Source organism: Labrus mixtus, chromosome 1, assembly GCF_963584025.1.
Source record: "Labrus mixtus chromosome 1, fLabMix1.1, whole genome shotgun sequence".
NCBI lineage: Eukaryota > Metazoa > Chordata > Actinopteri > Labriformes > Labridae > Labrus > Labrus mixtus.
In genome coordinates this window covers 33,926,679-33,949,564 of record NC_083612.1, presented here as the reverse complement: position 1 = coordinate 33,949,564, position 22,886 = coordinate 33,926,679, and the positions used below count along the sequence as shown (strand labels likewise).

General features: G+C 39.8%; 1 protein-coding gene and 1 long non-coding RNA gene across 4 annotated transcripts in view; both read right to left on the bottom strand.

The window, feature by feature from the left end:
• adamts17 (ADAM metallopeptidase with thrombospondin type 1 motif, 17) overlaps positions 1 to 2,220 on the bottom strand; it is a 99,642-nt gene extending 97,422 nt beyond the window's left edge. For both annotated transcript variants that reach the window (XM_061042860.1, XM_061042869.1), the window contains exons 1-2: positions 2,017 to 2,220; positions 1,273 to 1,628 (exon numbers count right to left, since the gene is read on the bottom strand). In XM_061042860.1, coding sequence (XP_060898843.1) covers positions 1,273 to 1,628; positions 2,017 to 2,074 — 414 coding nt within the window. In that variant the 5' untranslated portion in view covers positions 2,075 to 2,220. The remainder of the gene's footprint in view (positions 1 to 1,272; positions 1,629 to 2,016) is intronic.
• A 10,299-nt stretch (positions 2,221 to 12,519) lies between these two features.
• On the bottom strand, positions 12,520 to 16,127 carry LOC132980337 (uncharacterized). Of its 2 annotated transcripts, XR_009674158.1 has the most exons (5): positions 16,060 to 16,127; positions 15,786 to 15,886; positions 13,424 to 13,470; positions 13,200 to 13,344; positions 12,520 to 13,064 (listed from the first exon to the last, which is right to left on the bottom strand). It is a non-coding gene; the product is annotated as an uncharacterized LOC132980337 (long non-coding RNA). The 2 variants fall into 2 exon arrangements; XR_009674157.1 differs by lacking the exon at positions 13,424 to 13,470.
• Between the last annotated feature and the right edge of the window lie 6,759 nt (positions 16,128 to 22,886).

Below are 22,886 nucleotides of genomic sequence, written 5' to 3'. Positions count from 1 at the left end.
TATAGGACTTCTATCAAACAGGTATCAGAACTGAAAGTTTAATATTCTGATATCATGACGACCAAAAAACTAACAGCCAGGGGTGCTGGTGGCACAGTGGTTAGTGTGCGCGCCCGGGTTCGAGTCCAGCCTGTGATTCCTTTCCCGCACGTCATTCCCCTCTCTCTCTCTCTCTGATTTCTGACTCTATCCACTGTTCTATCTCTCCATTAAAGGCACAAAATGCCCAAAAATAAATCTTGGAAAAAAAAAAAACTAACAGCCAATAACTTTCTTCTGATATTAAGATTTTCAACCATCTCTAAAATCAAAGTGTAATCAGTTAACTGACACATTAAGTTTCTTAATGACTTAAATAAAAGGTCAGTGAGAATGACAGACACATGTTTAGCTTAGCAACATTTTAAAGTTTAAGTCTCAAATCAAGATTGGATCAGTAATAATGTTGAACTTTTTGACATGTGTTCAAGTTTATTCTTCTTTCAGCTCAGTTAACTTGTTAGCTTTACAACAGCGTCTCTGACTGTCATCAACAGAGGGAGTTTGCTGTTTTTTCCATGTTCACTAAGGCTGTGAACATTTTAAGATACTTTTTTGAATGATCAACAGTATCGAAAAGTATAGAAGCTTTAAAAAAAGACAGATCTTCAGTCATATGTTTAACCCAAAGCTGCTGCGAGAGAAGAGAGAGAGCTGTTTTAATTGTACAAAAACATTGGCAACAATTCAGTTCGAAACATTGCCAACATATTTGTGCAATTTAGACAGTGTGCAGGAGTTTGCCTGCAAATTACCCAACAGGACTTGTTGCTGTGGTATCAATGTATTGAAAGTTTAAAATTGGGTTACTGTGACAACCCTTATCTTGACTGTGAAATGCATTTGAGAGCTCCTCAGAAAGCTTCATGAGTTCACTCATTCTGTTTTCATTTCTCCAGGTATGTTCTCTCTTAAAGAAGAAAAGTTAAGATAGTTTAAATGATTCCAAAAGAAAAGTTTTTTTAGCAACACTCTGGATCGATTTTCTCTCATTGCAGCCTCCTGAATGAATCTTTGAAATGTGAGATCTGAGCAGGCATGTGAAATAAAGCTCTGCGGGGGCTGAAAAGTGGGGGGTTTTAAACTGGCAGGTGAGGAGGTTTAACAGATTAACTGAGTGAAGAGACAGCAGCTCCAGTTAACAACCTGCCTTTTCATGGTTTTACATTTAAACGACGTGTGGAGCTCAGCTGCTTGGACTGCATATGACATAAGAAAAGGAGATGGATTTACCAGGCCTCCACAGGTGCTCACAGATGCCAGAGAGTCCGTGTGGTTGACGATGGATCCGGAGTAAAAGCAGCGCTGATTGGTGGACAATCTGCTCACAGCTGCGGGCTGTTCCCTCCGCCGCTCCTCCACCACGAAGCCCCCCGACAGAAAGTCAGTGTCCCGCGTCAGGTTTAGATACAGGGTCCTTCCAAAAGCGGGCACTGACAGTATTATATGACCCGGGTCACGCTGCCCTCCCCCCGGGACGTCCAGGGAGCGCTGACCGCGGCGCCGCAGCGTGTGGACGGCGGACAGGTGCGCCTCCTGTCCGGACAGCAGCCAGGGAACCACTTCATCTGTGTCCGACTCAGACTGGGCTGTGTGGGGGGGGGGGGGGGGGGAGAAAGACACTTTCCATCAAACAACGGCCACATAGAAGAAGAAGAAAAAAAACCTCCTGTCCTGACTCCATGAACTGGATGAACTGTCTGCTCTAATGCTCCGTGACTCGCTCAGCCACGTTCAACTTAAGAGCTCAACTTGCAAAAATCCGCAGAAAAACTCCGCGCAAGGCATTTCTGCAGCGATTACTTCTGCTTGCTTTTCGTGCGCAATCTGACCAGCATACTGTCGACTTCCTCCCATCTGATAAGTAACACATTGAGTCCCTGAGCTGAGGAAACGGATTGCTGCGGTTGACCTATATCTAAGAGAAACAGACGGAGCCTACATGGCACAGAGCTGAGGCGGAAAGTCAGTACTCACCAGCCGATCCGATGCAGAGCAGAGAGAGGAGCAGATGGGGAACATGGCAGTGGAGCATGATGAAGCGACGCAGGCAGAAGAAGAAGTTAGGGGGGGAAAAGGGTGGATGAGTTTAGTGTGAGGGGGCTTTGCAAAGGCGCAAAGCGGACTGCGCAACTCTTTGAAAGTTGGAGAAGTTGCAGTAATTCAGTCTGTAGTGAGTTTATAGCGCAGGACACGCCTCCACGGCCCCGGCACCGCCTCAGCTCTTGTCACATTGGTATCTGTAAGCCCTGACACGAAAAAACCGGAGAAGTTTCGGCCTTCTCATTGGTCAGAGAGACTGTCTGTCACTTTCGGGGGTTGAAACCCTACACGTGGTTTCAAGTGGAGAAAAAAAAGTGCAGCTTTCAATGGTTTTGTGTGTGACAGTGTATGCGTGGCCATTATAACCCCAATTTATCATAACTCCTCTTTATTATAACCATACTTTATTATAACTCCTCTTTATTATAACCATACTTTATTATAACTCCTCTTTATTATAACCATACTTTATTATAACTCCTCTTTATTATAACCATACTTTATTATAACTCCTCTTTATTATAACTCCTCTTTATTATAACTATACTTTATTATAACTCCTCTTTATTATAACTATACTTTATTATAACTATACTTTATTATAACTATACTTTATTATAACTCCTCTTTATTATAACTCCTCTTTATTATAACTCCTCTTTATTATAACCATACTTTATTATAACTCCTCTTTATTATAACCATACTTTATTATAACTCCTCTTTATTATAACTCCTCTTTATTATAACCATACTTTATTATAACTCCTCTTTATTATAACTCCTCTTTATTATAACCATACTTTATTATAACCATACTTTATTATAACTCCTCTTTATTATAACTCCTCTTTATTATAACCCCTCTTTATTATAACCATACTTTATTATAACCCCTCTTTATTATAACCATACTTTATTATAATCATACTTTATTATAACTCCTCTTTATTATAACCCCTCTTTATTATAACTCCTCTTTATTACAACTCCTCTTTATTATAACCATACTTTATTATAACCATACTTTATTATAACTCCTCTTTATTATTATAACTCCTCTTTATTATAACTCCTCTTTATTATAACTATACTTTATTATAACTTCTCTTTATTATAACTCCTCTTTATTATAACCATACTTTATTATAACCATACTTTATTATATCTCCTCTTTATTATAACCATACTTTATTATATCTCCTCTTTATTATAACCATACTTTATTATAACCATACTTTATTATAACTCCTCTTTATTATTATAACTCCTCTTTATTATAACTCCTCTTTATTATAACTCCTCTTTATTATAACTATACTTTATTATAACTCCTCTTTATTATAACTCCTCTTTATTATAACTATACTTTATTATAACTCCTCTTTATTATAACTCCTCTTTATTATAACCATACTTTATTATAACTCCTCTTTATTATAACCACACTTTATTATAACTCCTCTTTATTATAACTATACTTTATTATAACCATACTTTATTATAACTCCTCTTTATTATAACTCCTCTTTATTATAACTATACTTTATTATAACTCCTCTTTATTATAACTCCTCTTTATTATAACCATACTTTATTATAACTCCTCTTTATTATAATCATACTTTACTTTTTCATCTCAATGTAGACCTCTTAAGTCCTCCAAGTCGGTGGCCCAGGTTCAAGTCCTATCGCTGCTCTTTTTGCATGTCATTCCCCACTCTCTGATTTCCTACTCTCAGCTGTCCACTCTAATGAAGGCATAGAAAGCCCAAGAATAAATCTTGAAAAATAGTGATGCAGGTCTTTTAGAGCCTTCATTCTGAGGAGTCTGAAGGCAACAAATTGTGTCAAACATTTACTTGATTTACAATATGAACACTAATGACAATACGGTATACTGTACTTCAGTTTGATCTTTGGTCTGCTTTTCCTTGATTCATAGTAGCAAATAAAGAGATGGAGCTGAGGTGGGCCTCAAGCCTCCTGGCAAACAGCTACAGCGCCACCGCTTGCAGTCAGATGCTCTAAATGAAGGTTTGTATCCTTCATAAAATCAGAACAGATAAGTTACAAGAAAAAATCCACCCTGTACAGTGAACAAACCAAAAATCACTTTTTTACACCAGGCTGGAAACTTGTTTCTATATCTGCTGTCAAAACAGACATTTTAAAACGGGTGTGTATGTGACTTCCATAGCTTTAAGAGCTAGCCTCAAGTGGGTAATTGAGGAACTGCAGTCTTTTGCACTTCTACATTGGCCTTCTTTCTCCACATTAAGCAAGTCTTAATTGGGAATTTAGGTAGGTTTAACCTACTGTTTTTATCAATTTAGTCTCATGTCTCTGATGAGAGTTATGTAATCGATACTTTTTTGAACCAGGCTGTCCAAATGTTTCTTTCTGCTGCAAATTTGACATTCTAATATGGGACCTACTGGGATGCCATTGCTTTTGCAGAGAGGCTCAAGAGGACACTTGAGAAACTACATTTTCTGTTGCACTTCTGCATTGGCCTCAGTTTCCTTCGCCGCAGGTTGCCGTTTAGGATACATGAACTAAATCCAAATGTATCTGTTAAGATGTGTTGATTTTGTGACTGACAGGCTCAGAGTGTTATTTTAAGTGTCTGACAATATTACTGAAGTGATCTAGAAAGATAGAAGTTTTCACTATAGCTTTTTTCTTTATTGGCACACATTGCTCAGGTGGGTGTGTTGTAGCTGTTTGACAGTTTCTTGATTCATCTAAAGTTTGGCAGAGTCAGCAATTCCAACATGGCGACTGTCATGGTTGGCGAATGGAGACTATGTCCATGTTATATCCCAGCAAAAACACCTATTTCAGTGCTGCAGGCTGAAGAAACCTACTGGAGCAATTGTAATATTTGTACACCTTAGTCATTTCATCCCATATGCCAATCTTTCACCTTTTTGGCAACAGTTCCAATCTGACACAAAGCCCTGCCCATGGAGAAGTTATTATCCTATTCTTTTTTGGGAAGAACTTGAAGCAACACCTTTAGGAATATTCTTAAAGGGACTTGAGTCCAAGTCTTATAATCTATTATCAGTGTCCTTTCTTATACACTTAGGGCCAATTGGTGTCTAATCCCTGCAGCCAGGTTCCAAAACCAGTGAAAGTCCTGAAACCAGATGAGAGGAGGCTGTTGGTCTGCTTCTTCACAAGTGCTTGTCGGATGGTTGACTAGCTTTGATCCCCCTCCCCCACACCTTTCTGTTTGACCATTCCTGTAAGTTTTTGAAACCTACCATCACACATGTACCTCACAGCATGAGACTATCCCTATTTTACGGGAGGGAGAGAAGTCTCCTGAGGTAAGACATGACTTAAAAAGAACAACAAGGAAGAGGTGGACAAAGCAACATACAACACTATTATGAGATTATTTCCCTTTAAATCAATGTTACCTGTAGTTCGACTGAATCACATTATAAACAAAAGAGCAGAGAAGAACATTCTGCTGTAAAGAAAACATAAAAGAAGTTTAATATCATACATGGAGATCGTACCGGCCGCATGCATTTAGTCTATGGTCGTAAAACTGATTGCAGGAAAATACACTTGGGGGCTGGCAGGAGAAAGAATAAATGCCAAGTGAAAAATGTGGCTGTTTGCATTCACACATGCAGCTAGTCCCGAAAACAGGAGTTTTTCAGGAGTTCTGTGTAAGTGTAAAAGCAGCTTTAGTAATACTTCTTGAGTACTGTTTGTGTAATCACATTGAATGCATATACTTCCATTTTGTAAGATAAAAGGATGTGAATATAAAGCTATAACACACAGTGTGTTACGACTCGGCACGAGTACGGACCAAAAAACCACGACTCCAAATACAGAAGCACAATCCAAACAGTTCTTTAATTGTGCAACAAAAACACAATGCCAAAAAGGGAACTGGAAACGGGTGTCCAAAAATCCTCAAGGGAGAGACGACAACAAGCGAGCAGGCAGGCCAGTGATCAGGCAGGCACGAGCACGAAACACAGGACACTGAGGCAGAGAGACACAGAGGTTAGCAACAAGCAACATACGGGAGTAGTTCACACAGAACTATAATCAAAGATGAGAGCCAAACGAGGATAATACCACGGAGAGATATTGTATACTCAGGCGACGAGTGGGGAAAGACTGGAGTAGATAAACTGTTGATGATGATGATGAGGTTGATTGTCTGCACCTGGGCTGCCTGTGGAGAAAACCACGCCCACCTGCACTCACACACACAGCCATGCACACCTGACACACAGGGGAGGAGAAACAGAGGGTTGAGACAGACAGAGGAAAACTAACAACATACATGAGGAAGGGAGGGGCTGCTAAGGGTGAACCATAACACAGTGACACGTATGACAATGCTCATGTTGCAGAAATACTGTTTACTATATATTTAATATAAACAGAAGGAGTCCTAGAATAGATCCCTGGGGTACTCCTTTGCTGACGAAAGTAAAGCACAACATTACATAATAAGCTTGCTTAATGGTTGAAAAATGTAAACACAATTACAAGCTATATCAAATAAGTGTAATCAGAACAGTGAATCCTAATATTCAATTGGAGCTGTCTGTTCTGTCTGTCTCTAATCAGGACAGGGACATAAAAAATGCTGTTGGTTGTTCCAAACCTGGTTTAGAGTTAACCTTTGATCATGGTGGAGCCAGAGATGTATAACCCTAAGTAAAAATGAAAAGGATTTAATATTGAGAAGAGATTAACTACTACTATTGTTAGCGCCCCTGTCAGTGGAAGGCCCTGACTGTAACCCTAACTTTTCTTCCTTATATGGCGCCCCTGGTGGAGCCATTGTGCTAGGGACTACTATCAGGGAACATCAATCAGCAATGGACCAGTGCATGAACATGTCAAGATCATTGACTGTAAACAGATTGTTATGTCTTCATTTCCTCTTGTCATACAAAAATGAAGCCAAAATACCATCGCGTCAGACACTGATTATCCAGTGAACACAGCTGCCACATTTGTCAACAGAGCTCTCAATCTCGTTGTTATACCACTTTTTTGTTGTTATTAAAAGACTAATTAGAGTTAATCTTTTCAGAAAATGAGCCCTTGGACATAAATTATCATGGCAAGACTAACTGTAATGACAGAAACCATATCTGAGGAAAGTTGATTTGGCATGTATTTTGATTTTATCGTTTGACCCATGTCCCATCTCATAGCATGGAGGAGCTTAAAGGCTTTATATGCGATTTTTCACACTTAAATGTGATAGAAATCAAGTATAGCCTCCGACATCTGATGGATCAAAAAGTCGCATATAAAGCCTTTAAAATCTATACTTCAGACACCAGTCAGCAGAGGGAGCTCTGAATGTTTTGGCTTCATTTTTGGTGAACTTTCATGTCACACAGAAAGATGATGGGCAGGTGGAAATGTAAGAGTGACATTAGTTAAACTTAATCATAGGTTTGCAGACTCACTTGCTAGCTCAGTGTGAGGGGTTGCTGGAGTATGAAAGGATGGAAAGGAGACGAGCCTCCTCCTATTTCTGCGGTCACCAACCAGTATGCAGGACTAGAACAGAGGCTTTTCATGTGGTGACGTAGAGCTGAGCAGGGCTTCAGGTTTCTCTTAAAGAACCAAGTCAAAGGTCCTCAGGGAGAATAGCAGGTGGCTCATGGGCAGGTGAGTTTTAAATCTCAGCTGGAGGGAAGTAGTAGTGTCCACAGGGTGCACGAAAGTAAAAAAAAAAAAAACCTTTCACCCAGAGACATAAGAATGTCATTAAATCAGTTAATTAAGGTTGTATTTCTTGGTACTGTGGTCAGGCAGAAACCTCCGTCACATAAGGTGGATGACTGGCTGATATGATAATTCATAAAAGGCCAACATATCTCCATATTGCTGAGACGGTGTGGGCGACATGTTGAGCTGATTACACAGCAGTCACACAGAGCTCAGTAGGAATCTGTGCCGAACTGACCACAGATGGCGCTTTATGGAGGCAGAGGAAGTGATTTTTCTAAGCTTTTAGAGCATGTCTGTGTTCGGTTTGAGAGATTTTTTTCACAGGCTGCTCAGCACCTCATGCTGTGTTTGAACACTCCAGCCTACATCCTTTTGGGTTTTACTCTTTTCTGAGATTTGTTTTCGACAGAGAAAAAAAATTGGATGAAAACAGATTTAAAGAAAACTTACAGCAGGGCTTCAGTTTTGTCTTGTTTCAGTTGTTTGCTTCTTGTTCATCTTATATTTATTGTTAAAACAACGTATTTATTTATTTATTCATATATATAAGTTATTTGCTGCAGTTGTCTTTACATTTAAGTTGATTTTTTAATTTTAAAAAATTCAAACTTTTATCAAGGTTTATCCATATGTTTTTAAATGCATAGCTGTTTACTCTTACCCAGGTGTCATCATTGAATCTAGCCTGATGCCTCTCATGTTTCTTCTGGCATGATGTCATCAGTCTGATCTACTGACAGAGCAAAGTGTTGCGCTCCCTCTGGTGGACGCTGTTGAACTGACAGTCTATTTTAATCAAAGGAACAAGGTCATTTCGACAAAAGAATTGTGCACCGTCCCAACTCCTTCTTAGTCACTATTTTGGTCCTCAAACATCAAAACAATTATCAGAAAATTGTTTGAATCTGGAGACATTGTAGGACCTTTTTTAAAAAAAGAACAGAAAAAAGAACATGAAATACTCATTGCATTTATACAATGATAAATTGTGTATCATATTTGACACATTTACAGCATTTATGTATGTAATATACTGATTTAAAATATATTTAAAAACAAAATCATTTTGTTGCATTTTTAGTTAGTTTTTTTTTAGTAGCCAAAATAGAAAGGTTTTTGTATTTATTTTCCAAATGTATCAGTTTTTAGGGGAAATTAATAAGGAAAGGAAAAACATGAGCAAGTAATCCATGAAAACATCCAATCATTAATGTGTTATTGTGTTACAACAGGTTTCATATTAAAAATGAATCCAGAAAATAACAAAGTTTCAGTTTCAATTTGAATGTTGCCTTGCTTTAATTTTTTCCAAATTAGCAAGAATATCCATGTAAATCACATCTGTGTCTCTGGTGGATTTTTGCTATTTCTGATGTGCCATACGCAGGTCCTATGGTGCATTTCTTCTGCCCTGTGGTGGACTTTCTGTGCACTGCATAACTGCTTATTTAAATATGTGCAACAAGCACCGGGGGACAGAAACGCAGTTTGCTCTGCAGCACAGTAACGGGAGCATTTAAGCCTTTGTTTGTGTTTTGTAAATCAAATTATGTAATTTGATTCATTTTTAGAGATTAGTAGGCGCACAATCCTTTTCTGAATCAGACCCTGAGTTTTTAAAGAAATAATTGGTAAAAGAAATGTACAAAAAACAGTGAGGATTATAATAAAGTTTATATTTAAGAATGATCTGCAGCCAACATGACTGTCTTATTGTGAGAGAGAGGGTGGAGTAAGAGTGTATCCCCTGCAGAAACAATGAAGTTCACCTCTGTGGTCTAAAGATGAGGAAGCAGTTTGACTCAGGTATGCACTGTGGAGTGTTTACCTTTAAGTCAGCATATTCAAAAACACAATGATCAGGCAGCAGCCTTCATATGATCAGGTTTATATCTTTCTGTTTCTACATGAATTCAGATTGTTCAAGTTCTAACACGGCCTGCAACTAAAACCAGTGGCAGATGTTCAGATCCTTTACAGACAGTATGTCAAAGTGCTAATACAACGCTGTAAAAATACTTATAAAAGTGTTGGGTAACACTTTATAATTACCATCATCTATAAAGGGTAAATAGATAGTTAATCAACCATTAGTTAATAGTTATTTACTGTTAATTAACAATTAAATGATAGTTAATAATGTTTGCTAATGATTTGTAATGCTATAATGTATGTTATGTTAACAGTTTATTGATGCACACATTATAATATTTCATACATTTTATGAAGTGTTTGTTAATGATGACCAAATGATTTATAAACCTTTAAGAGATGGTTTATAAAACATCTATAAACATTACAGAGACACATGGACCAGATATTTGTTCATGGTTTGTAAATATTTTATAAAGTGTCTATTAACATTATTAAGATGGTTATTATAAAGTTGGAACTGAAGATTATAATCCCTTACTAATACTTTTTAAAGCATCTATAAATATGTTTAGATAGATAATTAATATTTTATCAATGATTAATAATTGGTTTATAAACCATCTACAATCATTATCCACGCCATGTTTGTGCCCCCCATTAAATGTTTCATAGATGACCTATAGAAGATTAATTGTTTGCACACCAATAACAGTATTTAAAACATTATATTTTCCAAATCTTTAACCTGATTGTGATAGAGTGGAATGAATGGCTGGGTAAAAAACACTATAATGTTTCTTTAGGACGCCTGCTTGATGATAAGTGTAGCCCAGGTTTAACTATGACACATTCCTTTATTTTAAAATGAACATATATGTAGTGGAGGTGTAACTCAAGATATAAAGTTATTGAAAGATAGTTAGAAATCATTTTAAGCCTAAAGAAGATGATTGAAATATAACAAATACAATCATATCTAGCTGTCTCATCAAGTCACTTCTAAGGGTTAAATTTCTGTTGTTGTCTTTGAGTGATTTGATGAGTTTGTAAGTGAGCCAATCAGTGAACTCTATTAGTCCGTGAGCCGGCCAATCCAAGTACTAACGCCTTATTTGCTGCATATTTTCCTACAAAAATGAAATCGTAGGATGGGTTTAACATGTAGCCAAACCCCCTTGTATTCATATGTCATGTGTCATACTACATACCTCACTGAAATCACAGTGGGGTATTCATGATTCATTCATGATAGCAAAGATAATACCTATATCGCTTAAGATACTTTTCAGAATATAGAAGACCACCAGTCACCACGGCTCAAAACATCAACATATAGCTCTTTATAGATGCTCATACTGATTTATATATTTTCATATGCAGCTCATGCATGTCTCAGTATTTTGCTGTCTTTTTTTTATAGTATTTTGTCGTAGCTGTTCTGAACTTGTCTGTTTGTTTTTTTTGTCATGTATATGTCCCCAGTTTGTCACGCTATTGCACCTAATAATAATAATAAAAAAAAAAAAATACTTACCTGTGCTTCTGAGTGACTCCCAGTGTTTGCCTAGTGGCTCCTTGTTTCCCTTTTCGGATTTTGAACAGTTTTTTTTTAAATCTTTTTGTTTAATTAAATATTTTACTTCCATATCTGCAATTGGGTCCAGTTCCTTGTTTTCCACTTCCTGACAGTTTCTTGCCCATGTGTGCAAGGCTTAGTCCTGCCTTGTTGCTGTTCTGCCTTCATGGGCAAACTTTTAAGATGTGCAAGGACCTTTTTATTCCATTTGAACTACTGTAGCTTTTTCCTTTTCAAAATTCAGCATATATCCACAAAACACAGGACCCTGCTTAAGATGGAAATGTTTCCCCGTAGTGAGTTAATATTGTGACACTGTCATAGACATGCGATGGACTTTTTTTTAATTTCAGAATGATGGTTGTTGTCTTACATTATGACTTGTGACATTTTGATGTAAATCTGACTTTCTATCTCAATTACTTTTTTTATCACACTATTTTGACTTTGGCCTTTCTCATTTGGCCAACATGACTTTTTATCTCTTAATTTGAACTTTCTTTATGTTATGTTTTCCCATTGTCTATTTCCTATTGTGTCCTAGTTTCAATCTACTGCTTACATGCACTTTCCTAATATCATGTTCCAAACATTAAGCTGGATCCTCTCCTTAAATCACATTTACACACGTATCCTCTATTTGCCATGTAAACATGTAATTGATCATTTTCTCCATTATTTTGCACATTTTAATGCATTTGGTCTGTAATGTCCTGGACTTGTACAATCTTTTTCTTGTAAATTAGAGCTAGGGGATATTTGTTACAGAAGTTTATTTGTTTTGAACACAAAGAACATCTTTGTGTGTGTTGGAAAGAAACCAGGATTAATACACGAGTAATCATTTCTTTGACTTTGTTGTTAAAAAGAGTTCCTGAAGATTGAATAGACCTTTTTTTTGCAGCAGCAAATATTCTCAACATGTCATTTAAAACACTTTGTTTCACTGCATTGGATCCAAAGATGGATTTAAGGATGTTATAAACGACCTGTGTCTTTAAGTGTGTTATATGCTATATGAAAAGTTCTCAGGTCTCAGTTTGATTTGAAACGGTTTGTGAAACATTATCCTGGAGAAATGTCAACTTTCATCAAGTCAAAGATCATTTGTATAACACCTTGGTAATTAAAGTGCAGGGATTTCTCATTACATGGAGAACATTTTTACAATAGCTCAAATGAATTGTCATTATTCAAAATGTTGTATTGAAGGAGCAGTGCTGAAAGACAAAATAAATGTCTGGTGTGACGAGCCCTCCACACCGTGCTGCTGGTTTGTTCTCTGTTACAGGTTCAGGTCAAGGCGGGGTCGTAATCAGGGAATGAGCTGCACCTTGGCCCGGTGTAGTCCTCATCCATATAATCCTCTTCTCAGGACAGACGCTCTCTCTCTCACCTTGTTCTCACAATCTCAAATATGTACTTGAAATTGAAAATTTGATCAACTCCTCTGTTGGATTTCAGGATTGCATCATATTGGGTATGATAACAGCAGCAAAACATAAACTTCAAATTAAATAATTCAGAGTCAGGATATTCAACATTTTTGAGAAAACCTGTTTTTTTCCTTAACAAGGTGATATTATTAAGGATATATAAATGACCCCTACATCAAAATAAAGAGAAAATACCAACAGTTGACAGAAGAGATTATTCATGGATCTATATTTATTCAGATTTGATTTGCAAACTCTGTTTTTGCAGCTGATTCGAAATGTTGTGCCGACCTCTTGTTGTCTCCAAACTCGTCCGTCTCCTCTTTAAATGGACTCCTCTGTTTGCTTTGAGGTCTCAGCTGAAACAAACAAACAATAAAATGGTTTAGTGCACATACATCACAAATCAAATGAAGTTCATCTAATGTCAGAGAAATGTTCCTCAAAGTGAGCCATGTTTTCTTATATATTCAGAGCTGTTTTCATGAAGTTACCATTGACACTTGTCTCTCATCTTTTCTTCTTCTCTCTCGTTGTCGGTCTGTTCATTCAGCCTCATCCTGTCTGTGTCCTCTGTGCTGCTTCCTGTCTCCTCTGTTCTGTTGTTCACAGGTCTTCTTTAGATTTCACCTCCTGTTCCTAAAGAAAAAAAACCAAAAAAAAAGAATCAAAAAGGATCCCATGCTGAAAACAAACATTGTGTAGGAATCAAACTCACCTTTTTAAGATCCCACCTGTCCGCTGAGGGAATGAATCAAAGAGACGCTGGGACATTCAATGAACCAAAAAGTTCATTTTGATGAAACAAAATGTAGCTCACATCACATGACCTGATATTATGTGACATCATTAATCATCACATCACATCAGATCAGATCACATGACAAGACAACACATCACAACACAACACAACACACAAAGACACAACAAGACACAACACTGCACAACAAAACAAAACACAACAAGACAACACATCACAACACAACACAACGTAACACACAAAGACACAACAAGACACAACACTGCACAACAAAACAAAACACAAACAAGACAACACATCACAACAGAACGTAACACACAAAGACACAACAAGACACAACACTGCACAACAAAACAAAACACAACAAGACATCACAACACAACACAACACAACGTAACACACAAAGACACAACAAGACACAACACTGCACAACAAAACAAAACACAACAAGACATCACAACACAACACAACACAACGTAACACACAAAGACACAACAAGACACAACACTGCACAACAAAACAAAACACAACAAGACATCACAACATAACACAACGTAACACACAAAGACACAACAAGACACAACACTGCACAACAAAACAAAACACAAACAAGACAACACATCACAACAGAACGTAACACACAAAGACACAACAAGACACAACAAGACACAACAAAACAAAACACAAACAAGACAACACATCACAACAGAACGTAACACACAAAGACACAACAAGACACAACACTGCACAACAAAACAAAACACAACAAGACAACACATCACAACAGAACGTAACACACAAAGACACAACAAGACACAACAAGACACAACAAAACAAAACACAAACAAGACAACACATCACAACACAACACAACGTAACACACAAAGACACAACAAGACACAACAAAACAAAACACAAACAAGACAACACATGACAACACAACACACAAAGACACAACAAGACACAACACTGCACAACAAAACAAGACACAAACAAGACAACACATCACATCAGATCAGATCACATGACAAGACAACACATCACAACACAACACACAAAGACACAACAAGACACAACAAGACACAACAAAACAAAACAAATCACATACAAGACAACACATGACATGAATAACATCCCATAACACATAAACACAATATAATATATAAACATAATATCTGAAAAAAATCTAACAACAACACAACAAAATACAAGACAACACATGACGTAATATAACACAACATTACATATTTACACATTAACACAACATCATGTGAAAAAACATCAAATCTGAAAAAATCACAACATCACATTAATATGCCCTGACTATGTTTTCAAGTTTCCAGTTTTCTATTGTTAAGGTCTTAAGAGCCAGAGTTTCCCGTATTTGGATGAGAGGAGGAGTCGAAGAGGAGCAAGAGGTTACCAACAGAAACGTATCAAAAAGTTATCAGACAGTCTGAGCCCGTTGTTAGTTGATGAGCTGGTGAGGGAGCTTTCTGACTGAATAAGTCGACAACAGTAATAAGTCAATCTCAAACAAGAGCTGCAACAATAAATGACAAACACTTAACAAGATTCATGTTCAGTGAGTAAACACACTGATATGTGCCTACAGCGAGAGCAACCAGAAGTTCATAATAACATGAATAGATGCTGTCACTGTGATATAACTCATTGGTTTGTTGCCTTTTTAAAGCCCGTTGTTACCTGGAGACACAGGTGCATTAGAACCAAATGCCAATACAAGAAGAGACCAGATAACCAAACAGTCTGGACAAATAGCTAGTAAACACAATGTTCATGACATTAATGTAGTATGAGACTGAAGTTATCTAAGATGCAAGAGTTCATAAAACAGCAGACTTGCCCCTTACCCACATTCATTTCAAAGGTTAGAGCAGCAGGAGAATGTCAGGTACCAGGAACTAAAAGTAACAGGTTTCTCATCACACAATCCTGATAACCATGCAAGAGCCATTACAATTCAAACAATGTAACAAGCCAGGTACATTTAGCTTATGTTTCTATCATACTTCATATTCAGGTTTTAGTTTCATTTCAAGTTATTTCTGATGCGACCATATTTGGACATGAGGAGGAGGAGCTTGAGAGGAGCAGGAAGTTAGCAAAGTTATCAGACCAAAAATCCTTACTTCTTATCAATTCTTTAGCTGCTCAAACAGCTAGTTTCCAGAATGAGTTTCTACATTAAGTCATAGTAGGTGATAACATCACAAACACATCACAACCAGACTGTAAAATTGACGTAAACACTGTGATATAACCCTCGCTTTTGTTGCCTTTTGGAAGTGTTTGTTACCTGGAGCCACAGGTGACTTGAGGAGAGGGTGGAGCTGAGGAGGAGCGCTACATGAGAACAACTTTGTGCAGGAGATGTTCAATATAATGCTGGAGGAGGAGCTGGAGAGGAGCAGAGGTTAGCAAATGCTTATTTAGCATGTGGCTAACTCATTAGCTGCCTAAAGATAGTGATAACAAAATATGACATCACAACCACAGATTTGTTAAGTGAATAGATGATCCCACTGTAATAGAACTCATTATTTTGTTGACATGTCAAAGCCTTTTGTTACCTGGAGACGGAGGTGACCATGTTTGAATACGACGGTGGAGCTGAAGAGGAGCGAAGACAAGTTGTACGACCACACAATGTAACAGTGTTAAAACACAGAACGACACAATATACCAGGTACAGTGAGTAAAGACACTGATACCATGAGCACAGTGTTAAAACACAGAACAACATAATATACCAGGTACAGTGAGTAAAGACACTGATACCATGAGCACAGTGTTAAAACACAGAACAACATAATATACCAGGTACAGTGAGTAAAGACACTAATACCATGAGCACAGTGTTTAAATAATTCAATGAAATCCTGGGTCTTTCATTTTCACATTTTTGTGATTTTTGGAGGAGAGGAGGAGCTGGTGAGGAGCAAGAAGTTAGCAAATGAAGATGTCAGTCAGGACCTCTTATTAATTCAATAGCTGCTAAAACAGCTAGTTTTCTTCACATTATAGAAGAGTTATAACATCACAGCACATCACAACCATAGAGCGTTAAAATGGATGTATCCACTGTGATGTAAACTTTGGTTTGTTGTCTTTTTAAGCCTTTTGTTACCTGGAGCCACAGGTGAACATGTTTTGAGGAGAGAGAGGAGCTGAGGAGGAGCGCTACATGAGAACCACGACGTATGCTGGAGATGATCATTATAATGCTGAAATATATTTTTGAAATTCAACTTTTTCTTCTGTGACCATATTTGGAGGAGAGGGTGGAGCTAAAGAGGAGCGAGATGTTATCAAATGCCAAGTCATCAGACCAAACAGGAAGTGCCCAAAGAGCTAAAGAGAGAAAACTACATCACACATCACAACCTTAGTCTGCAAGAATATCTTATCTGAACTTAACTTATCTAAACTTATCTAAACTTAACTTATCTGAACTTATCTGAACTTAACTTATCTAAACTTAACTTAACTTATCTAAACGTATCTAAACTTAACTTATCTGAACTTATCTAAACTTAACTTATCTGAACTTATCTGAACTTAACTTATCTAAACTTAACTTAACTTATCTAAACGTATCTAAACTTAACTTATCTGAACTTATCTAAACTTAACTTATCTGAACTTATCTGAACTTAACTTATCTAAACTTATCTGAACTTAACTTATCTGAACTTATCTGAACTTAACTTATCTGAACTTATCTGAACTTAACTTATCTGAACTTAACTTATCTGAACTTATCTGAACTTCACTTATCTAAACTTAACTAAACTTAACTTATCTGAACTTAACTTATCTAAACTTAACTAAATTTAACTTATCTGAACTTATCTGAACTTAACTTATCTAAACTTAACTTATCTGAACTTATCTGAACTTAACTTATCTAAACTTATCTAAACTTAACTTATCTGAACTTAACTTATCTAAACTTATCTAAACTTAACTTATCTGAACTTAACTTAACTTATCTAAACTTAACTTATCTGAACTTAACTTAACTTATCTAAACGTATCTAAACTTAACTTATCTGAACTTATCTAAACTTAACTTATCTGAACTTATCTGAACTTAACTTGATGCCTAATAGAGGAGGAGCGAGAAGAGGGGGAGGGGGAGGGGGGAGGGAGAGGAGGGAGAGGAGGAGCGAGAAGAGGTAGAGGAGGGAGAGGAGGGAGAGGAGGAGGTGGAGGAGGGAGAGGAGGGAGAGGAGGGAGAGAAGGAGGTAGAGGAGGTAGAGGAGGGAGAGGAGGGAGAGAAGGAGGAGGAGGGAGAGGAGGGAGAAGAGGAGGAGGAGAGAGAGGAGGGAGAGTAGGGAGAGAAGGAGGTAGAGGAGGGAGAGAAGGAGGGAGAGGAGGGAGAGAAGGAGGTAGAGGAGGAAGAGGAGGAGGTAGAGGAGGGAGAGAAGGAGGTAGAGGAGGGAGAGGAGGGAGAGGAGGAAGAGGAGGAGCAAGAAGAGGAGGGAGAGAAGGAGGGAGAGGAGGGAGAGAAGGAGGTAGAGGAGGAAGAGGAGGAGCAAGAAGAGGAGGGAGACAAGGAGGGAGAGGAGGGAGAGAAGGAGGGAGAGGAGGGAGAGAAGGAGGGAGAGGAGGGAGAGAAGGAGGTAGAGGAGGGAGAGGAGGAGGGAGAGAAGGAGGTAGAGGAGGAAGATGAGGAGCAAGAAGAGGAGGGAGACAAGGAGGGAGAGGAGGGAGAGAAGGAGGTAGAGGAGGGAGGGGAGGAGCGAGAGGAGGAAGTTGACGCTTCCGTTGAGTCTCTACTTCCGCCCGTGCAGCCGGTCTCTTCTGATGAAGAGAAGGAGGAGGGAGGAGGAACAAGAGGAACAAGAGAAGGAGAAAGAGGAGGCAGGGGAGGAGGGGAGGAGGGGACGAGGGGGGAGGAGGAAGAGGAGGGAGAGAAGGAGGGAGAGGAAGGAGGGGAGGAGGGAGGTGAGGAGGGAGAGAAGAGCGGAGTAGAGGACGGAGTAACAAGAGAAATAGGGAGGGGAGGAGGGAGAGAAGGAGGAGGGAGTAGGAAGAGGAGGGAGAGGAGGAGAAAGAGAAGGCAGGGGAGGAGGGGAGGAGGGGGAGAAAGAGGGAGAGGAGGAGGAGGGAGAGAAGAAGGGAGAGGAGGGAGAGGAGGGAGAGAAGGAGGTAGAGGAGGGAGAGGAGAGAGAGGAGGAGGGAGAGGAGGGAGGGGAGGAGGGAGAGAAGGAGGGAGTGGAGGAGGGAGGGGAGGAGGGAGAGAAGGAGGAGGGAGTAGGAAGAGGAGGGAGAGGAGGAGAAAGAGAAGGCAGGGGAGGAGGGGAGGAGGGGGAAGGAGGAAGAGGAGGTAGAGGAGGAGCAAGAAGAGGATGGAGAGAAGGAGGGAGAGAAAGAGGGAGAGGAGGAGGAGGGAGAGAAGAAGGGAGAGGAGGGAGAGGAGGGAGAGAAGGAGGTAGAGGAGGAGGAAGGAGAGAAGGAGGGAGAGAATGAGGTAAAGGAGGGAGAGGATGAGCAAGAAGAGGATGGAGAGAAGGAGGGAGAGAAAGAGGGAGAGGAGGAGGAGGGAGAGAAGAAGGGAGAGGAGGGAGAGGAGGGAGAGAAGGAGGTAGAGGAGGAGGAAGGAGAGAAGGAGGGAGAGAATGAGGTAAAGGAGGGAGAGGATGAGCAAGAAGAGGATGGAGAGAAGGAGGGAGAGAAAGAGGGAGAGGAGGAGGAGGGAGAGAAGAAGGGAGAGGAGGGAGAGGAGGGAGAGGAGGGAGAGAAGGAGGTAGAGGAGGAGGAAGGAGAGAAGGAGGGAGAGAATGAGGTAAAGGAGGGAGAGGAGGAGCAAGAAGAGGAGGGAGAGAAGGAGGGAGAGGAGGGAGAGGAGGGAGAGGAGGAGCAAGAAGTGGAGGGAGAGAAGGAGTGAGAGGAGGGAGAGGAGGAGGGAGAGAAGGGAGAGAAGGAGGGAGAGGAGGGAGAGGAGGGAGAGGAGGAGGTAGAGGAGGGAGAGAAGGAGGTAGAGGAGGGAGAGGAGGAGCAAAAAGAGGAGGCAGACAAGGAGGGAGAGGAGGGAGAGGAGGAGGTAGAGGAGGGAGAGAAGGAGGTAGAGGAGGAAGAGGAGGAGCAAAAAGAGGAGGGAGACAAGGATGGAGAGGAGGGAGAGAAGGAGGTAGAGGAGGGAGAGAAGGAGGTAGAGGAGGAAGAGGACGATCAAGAAGAGGAGGGAGAGAAGGAGGTAGAGGAGGAAGAGGAGGAGCAAGAAGAGGAGGGAGAGAAGGAGGGAGAGGAGGGAGAGAAGCAGGGAGAGGAGGGGGAGGAAGAGGGAGAGGAGGAGGAGGAGGGAGAGAAGGAGGGAGAGGAGGGAGAGAAGAGGAGGGAGAGAAGCATGGAGAGGAGGGGGAGAAAGAGGGAGAGGAGGAGGAGGAAGGAGAGGAGGGGGAGAAAGAGGGACAGGAGGAGGAGGAGGGAGAGAAGGAGGGAGAGGAGGGAGAGAAGGAGGTAGAGGAGGGAGAGGAGGGAGAGATGGAGGTAGAGAAGAGGGAGAGAAGGAGGTAGAGGAGGAAGAGGAGGATCAAGAAGAGGAGGGAGAGAAGGAGGGAGAGGAGGGAGGACGCTTCCGTGGAGTCTCTCCTTCCGCCCGTACAGCCGGTCTCTTCTGATGATGCCTAACAGAGGAGGAGCGAGAAGAGGGGGGGAGGGAGAGGATGGAGAGGAGGGAGAGAGGGAGGGAGAGGAGGGAGAGGAGGGAGGGAGAGGAGGGAGAGGAGGGAGAGAAGGAGGTAGAGCAGGAAGAGGAGGAGCAGGAAGAGGAGGGAGAGAAGGAGGGAGAGGAGGGAGGGGAGGAGCGAGAGGAGGAAGATGACGCTTCCATTGAGGCCGCCCGTGCAGCCGGTCTCTTCTGATGAAGAGAAGGAGGAGGGGGGAGGAGGAAGAGGAGGGAGAGAAGGAGGGAGAGGAAGGAGGGGAGGAGGGAGGTGAGGAGGGAGAGAAGGGTGGAGTAGAGGACGGAGTAACAAGAGGAGAGAGAAGGAGAAAGAGGAGGCAGGGGAGGAGGAAGAGGAGGGAGAGAAGGAGGGAGAGGAGGGAGAGGAGGAGGGAGAGGAGGGAGAGAAGGAGGGAGAGGAGGGAGTGGAGGAGGGAGAGGACGGAGGGGAGGAGGGGAGGAGGAGGAAGAGGAGGGAGAGGAGGAGAAAGAGAAGGCAGGGGAGGAGGGGAGGAGGGGGAAGGAGGAAGAGGAGGGGGAAGGAGGAAGAGGAGGGAGAGAAGGAGGGAGAGGAGGGAGAGAAGGAGGGAGAGGACGGAGGGGAGGAGGGGAGGAGGAGGAAGAGGAGGAAGAGGAGGAAGAAGAGGAGGAGCTTACTTGAAGGACGTCAAGGATCAAGCAGTTAGAGGGACAGGCAGGAGGAGAAACAGAAGGGGACCTGGGTGGAGACGGTTCTGGAGAGCTGGCTGCTGCAGGGACCCTCAGACTGGTCTGATCCGGGTCGTGGACAGTCCAGTGGGAGCACTAAAGACAGAAACAAACCAACATTTCAACATTCAAAGTCTGAAGTTATAAAGAACATTCAATAAGTGTTCCTTTAAGTCATTCAAACAAACACATTTCTACAAGTATTTGCTGTAATTCATATTTGTATTGTTTTGTAGGCAGGCTGTCAGCCTATATGTTTATTGTTGGTGTGATGTGCTTCACCTATCAAAAGATCAAAGTGCACTCACAAAGATTGATTTTGGATAAAAAATGAATTATCTGAACCAAAGTTCTTTCACAGTTTCTTCCACAACACAATATTAATCAAAATAAATTGAGGTTTTTAACCAGTAAAAAGATAAGTCAACATAAAGAAGAATTGTACTGAAACTTCAAGTTGTTAAGGATCAGTGATTTACTTTAGGGTTTAAAAAAAGATTTCAATCATTCTTGAGATGAAATACAAACCAACTGTTGAGTTCAAAAGAATAATTACCTCTGCAGGAGAGGAAGGAGAGTGAGGAGGAGTTACAGGCGGGGACCTCGTGATGAACCTCCTGAAGAGCCGGCTGAAGACGGGATCCTCCTCAGGATCACCCTCGGGCTGGACCAGTCCGGGTCCTGGACCAGGGTGTAGGCCATCCTGAATTGCTGGTTCGTCTAAAAGACAGAAACAATCCCAAAATGTAAACCTCTGTTTTCTAAAAAAATAAAGTCCTCACATCCTCACACTATAAAGTCATGACCAACAATCAATAATTCTTCGTGAAATGATTCAAAGTCTCATTTCTATGAGTATTTACAGTAGAAAGTATTTTTTTAATATCTATATATTGTTGGTTTAATGTGTTATTAAAGTTTACACTCACATAGATTCATTCAGGATCAAACTTGAAGTTCCTGAACTACTTTCACTGTTTCTTTCTCAACACAATATAAATGAAATAGACTATTTGAGTTTGAAAACAGTTAAAATCATTTAGTTTTTATAAAGATCACGACAGAAGCAGCTGCTAACATTATTATGTTTTAATATTTAATTTATTACATGTTTTCATATTTGTTTGTGATAAAAAGTGAATAGTCTTAAAAACCTCTGAGTCCATGTTATCTTATTGAACTTTAAACGTGTGATCGTGTCGATCTAGTTTGATTCAAATCATCAATCTTACGTCCTGCATGCTCAAACACTTGTTGATAGGAGGAGAAACGTTTTCGATGAACATCTTTTGTGAAGAAATCCTCGAAAATATGAAACTTTTAAACCACTTTGGATATTTGCTGCTGTCTCTGAGTTTGTTTTTGTTCGAATAAATTCATTTTCGTATCTGGTCTATCACCATGGCAACCATGCAGCAGGTTACTATGGAGATTTAAAATGCTGTTTACTTTTTAAATATAGCTAACTTTATTTCAAAAGTGTATTTAAGCTACAACATGTAAATTAAAAATGAACTAGAAAAATGAACTAGACTACAACATGTCAATTAAAAATGAACTAGACTACAACATGTCAATTAAAAATGAACTAGACTACAACATGTCAATTAAAAATGAACTAGACTACAACATGTCAATTAAAAATGAACTAGACTACAACATGTAGATTAAAAATGAACTAGACTACAACATGTAGATTAAAAATGAACTAGACTACAACATGTAAATTAAAAATGAACTAGACTACAACATGTCAATTAAAAATGAACTAGACTACAACATGTAAATTAAAAATGAGCTAGAAAAATGAACTAGACTACAACATGTAAATTAAAAATGAACTAGACTACAACATGTAAATTAAAAATGAACTAGACTACAACATGTAAATTAAAAATGAACTAGACTACAACATGTAGATTAAAAATGAACTAGACTACAACATGTAGATTAAAAATGAACTAGACTACAACATGTAAATTAAAAATGAACTAGAAAAATGAACTAGACTACAACATG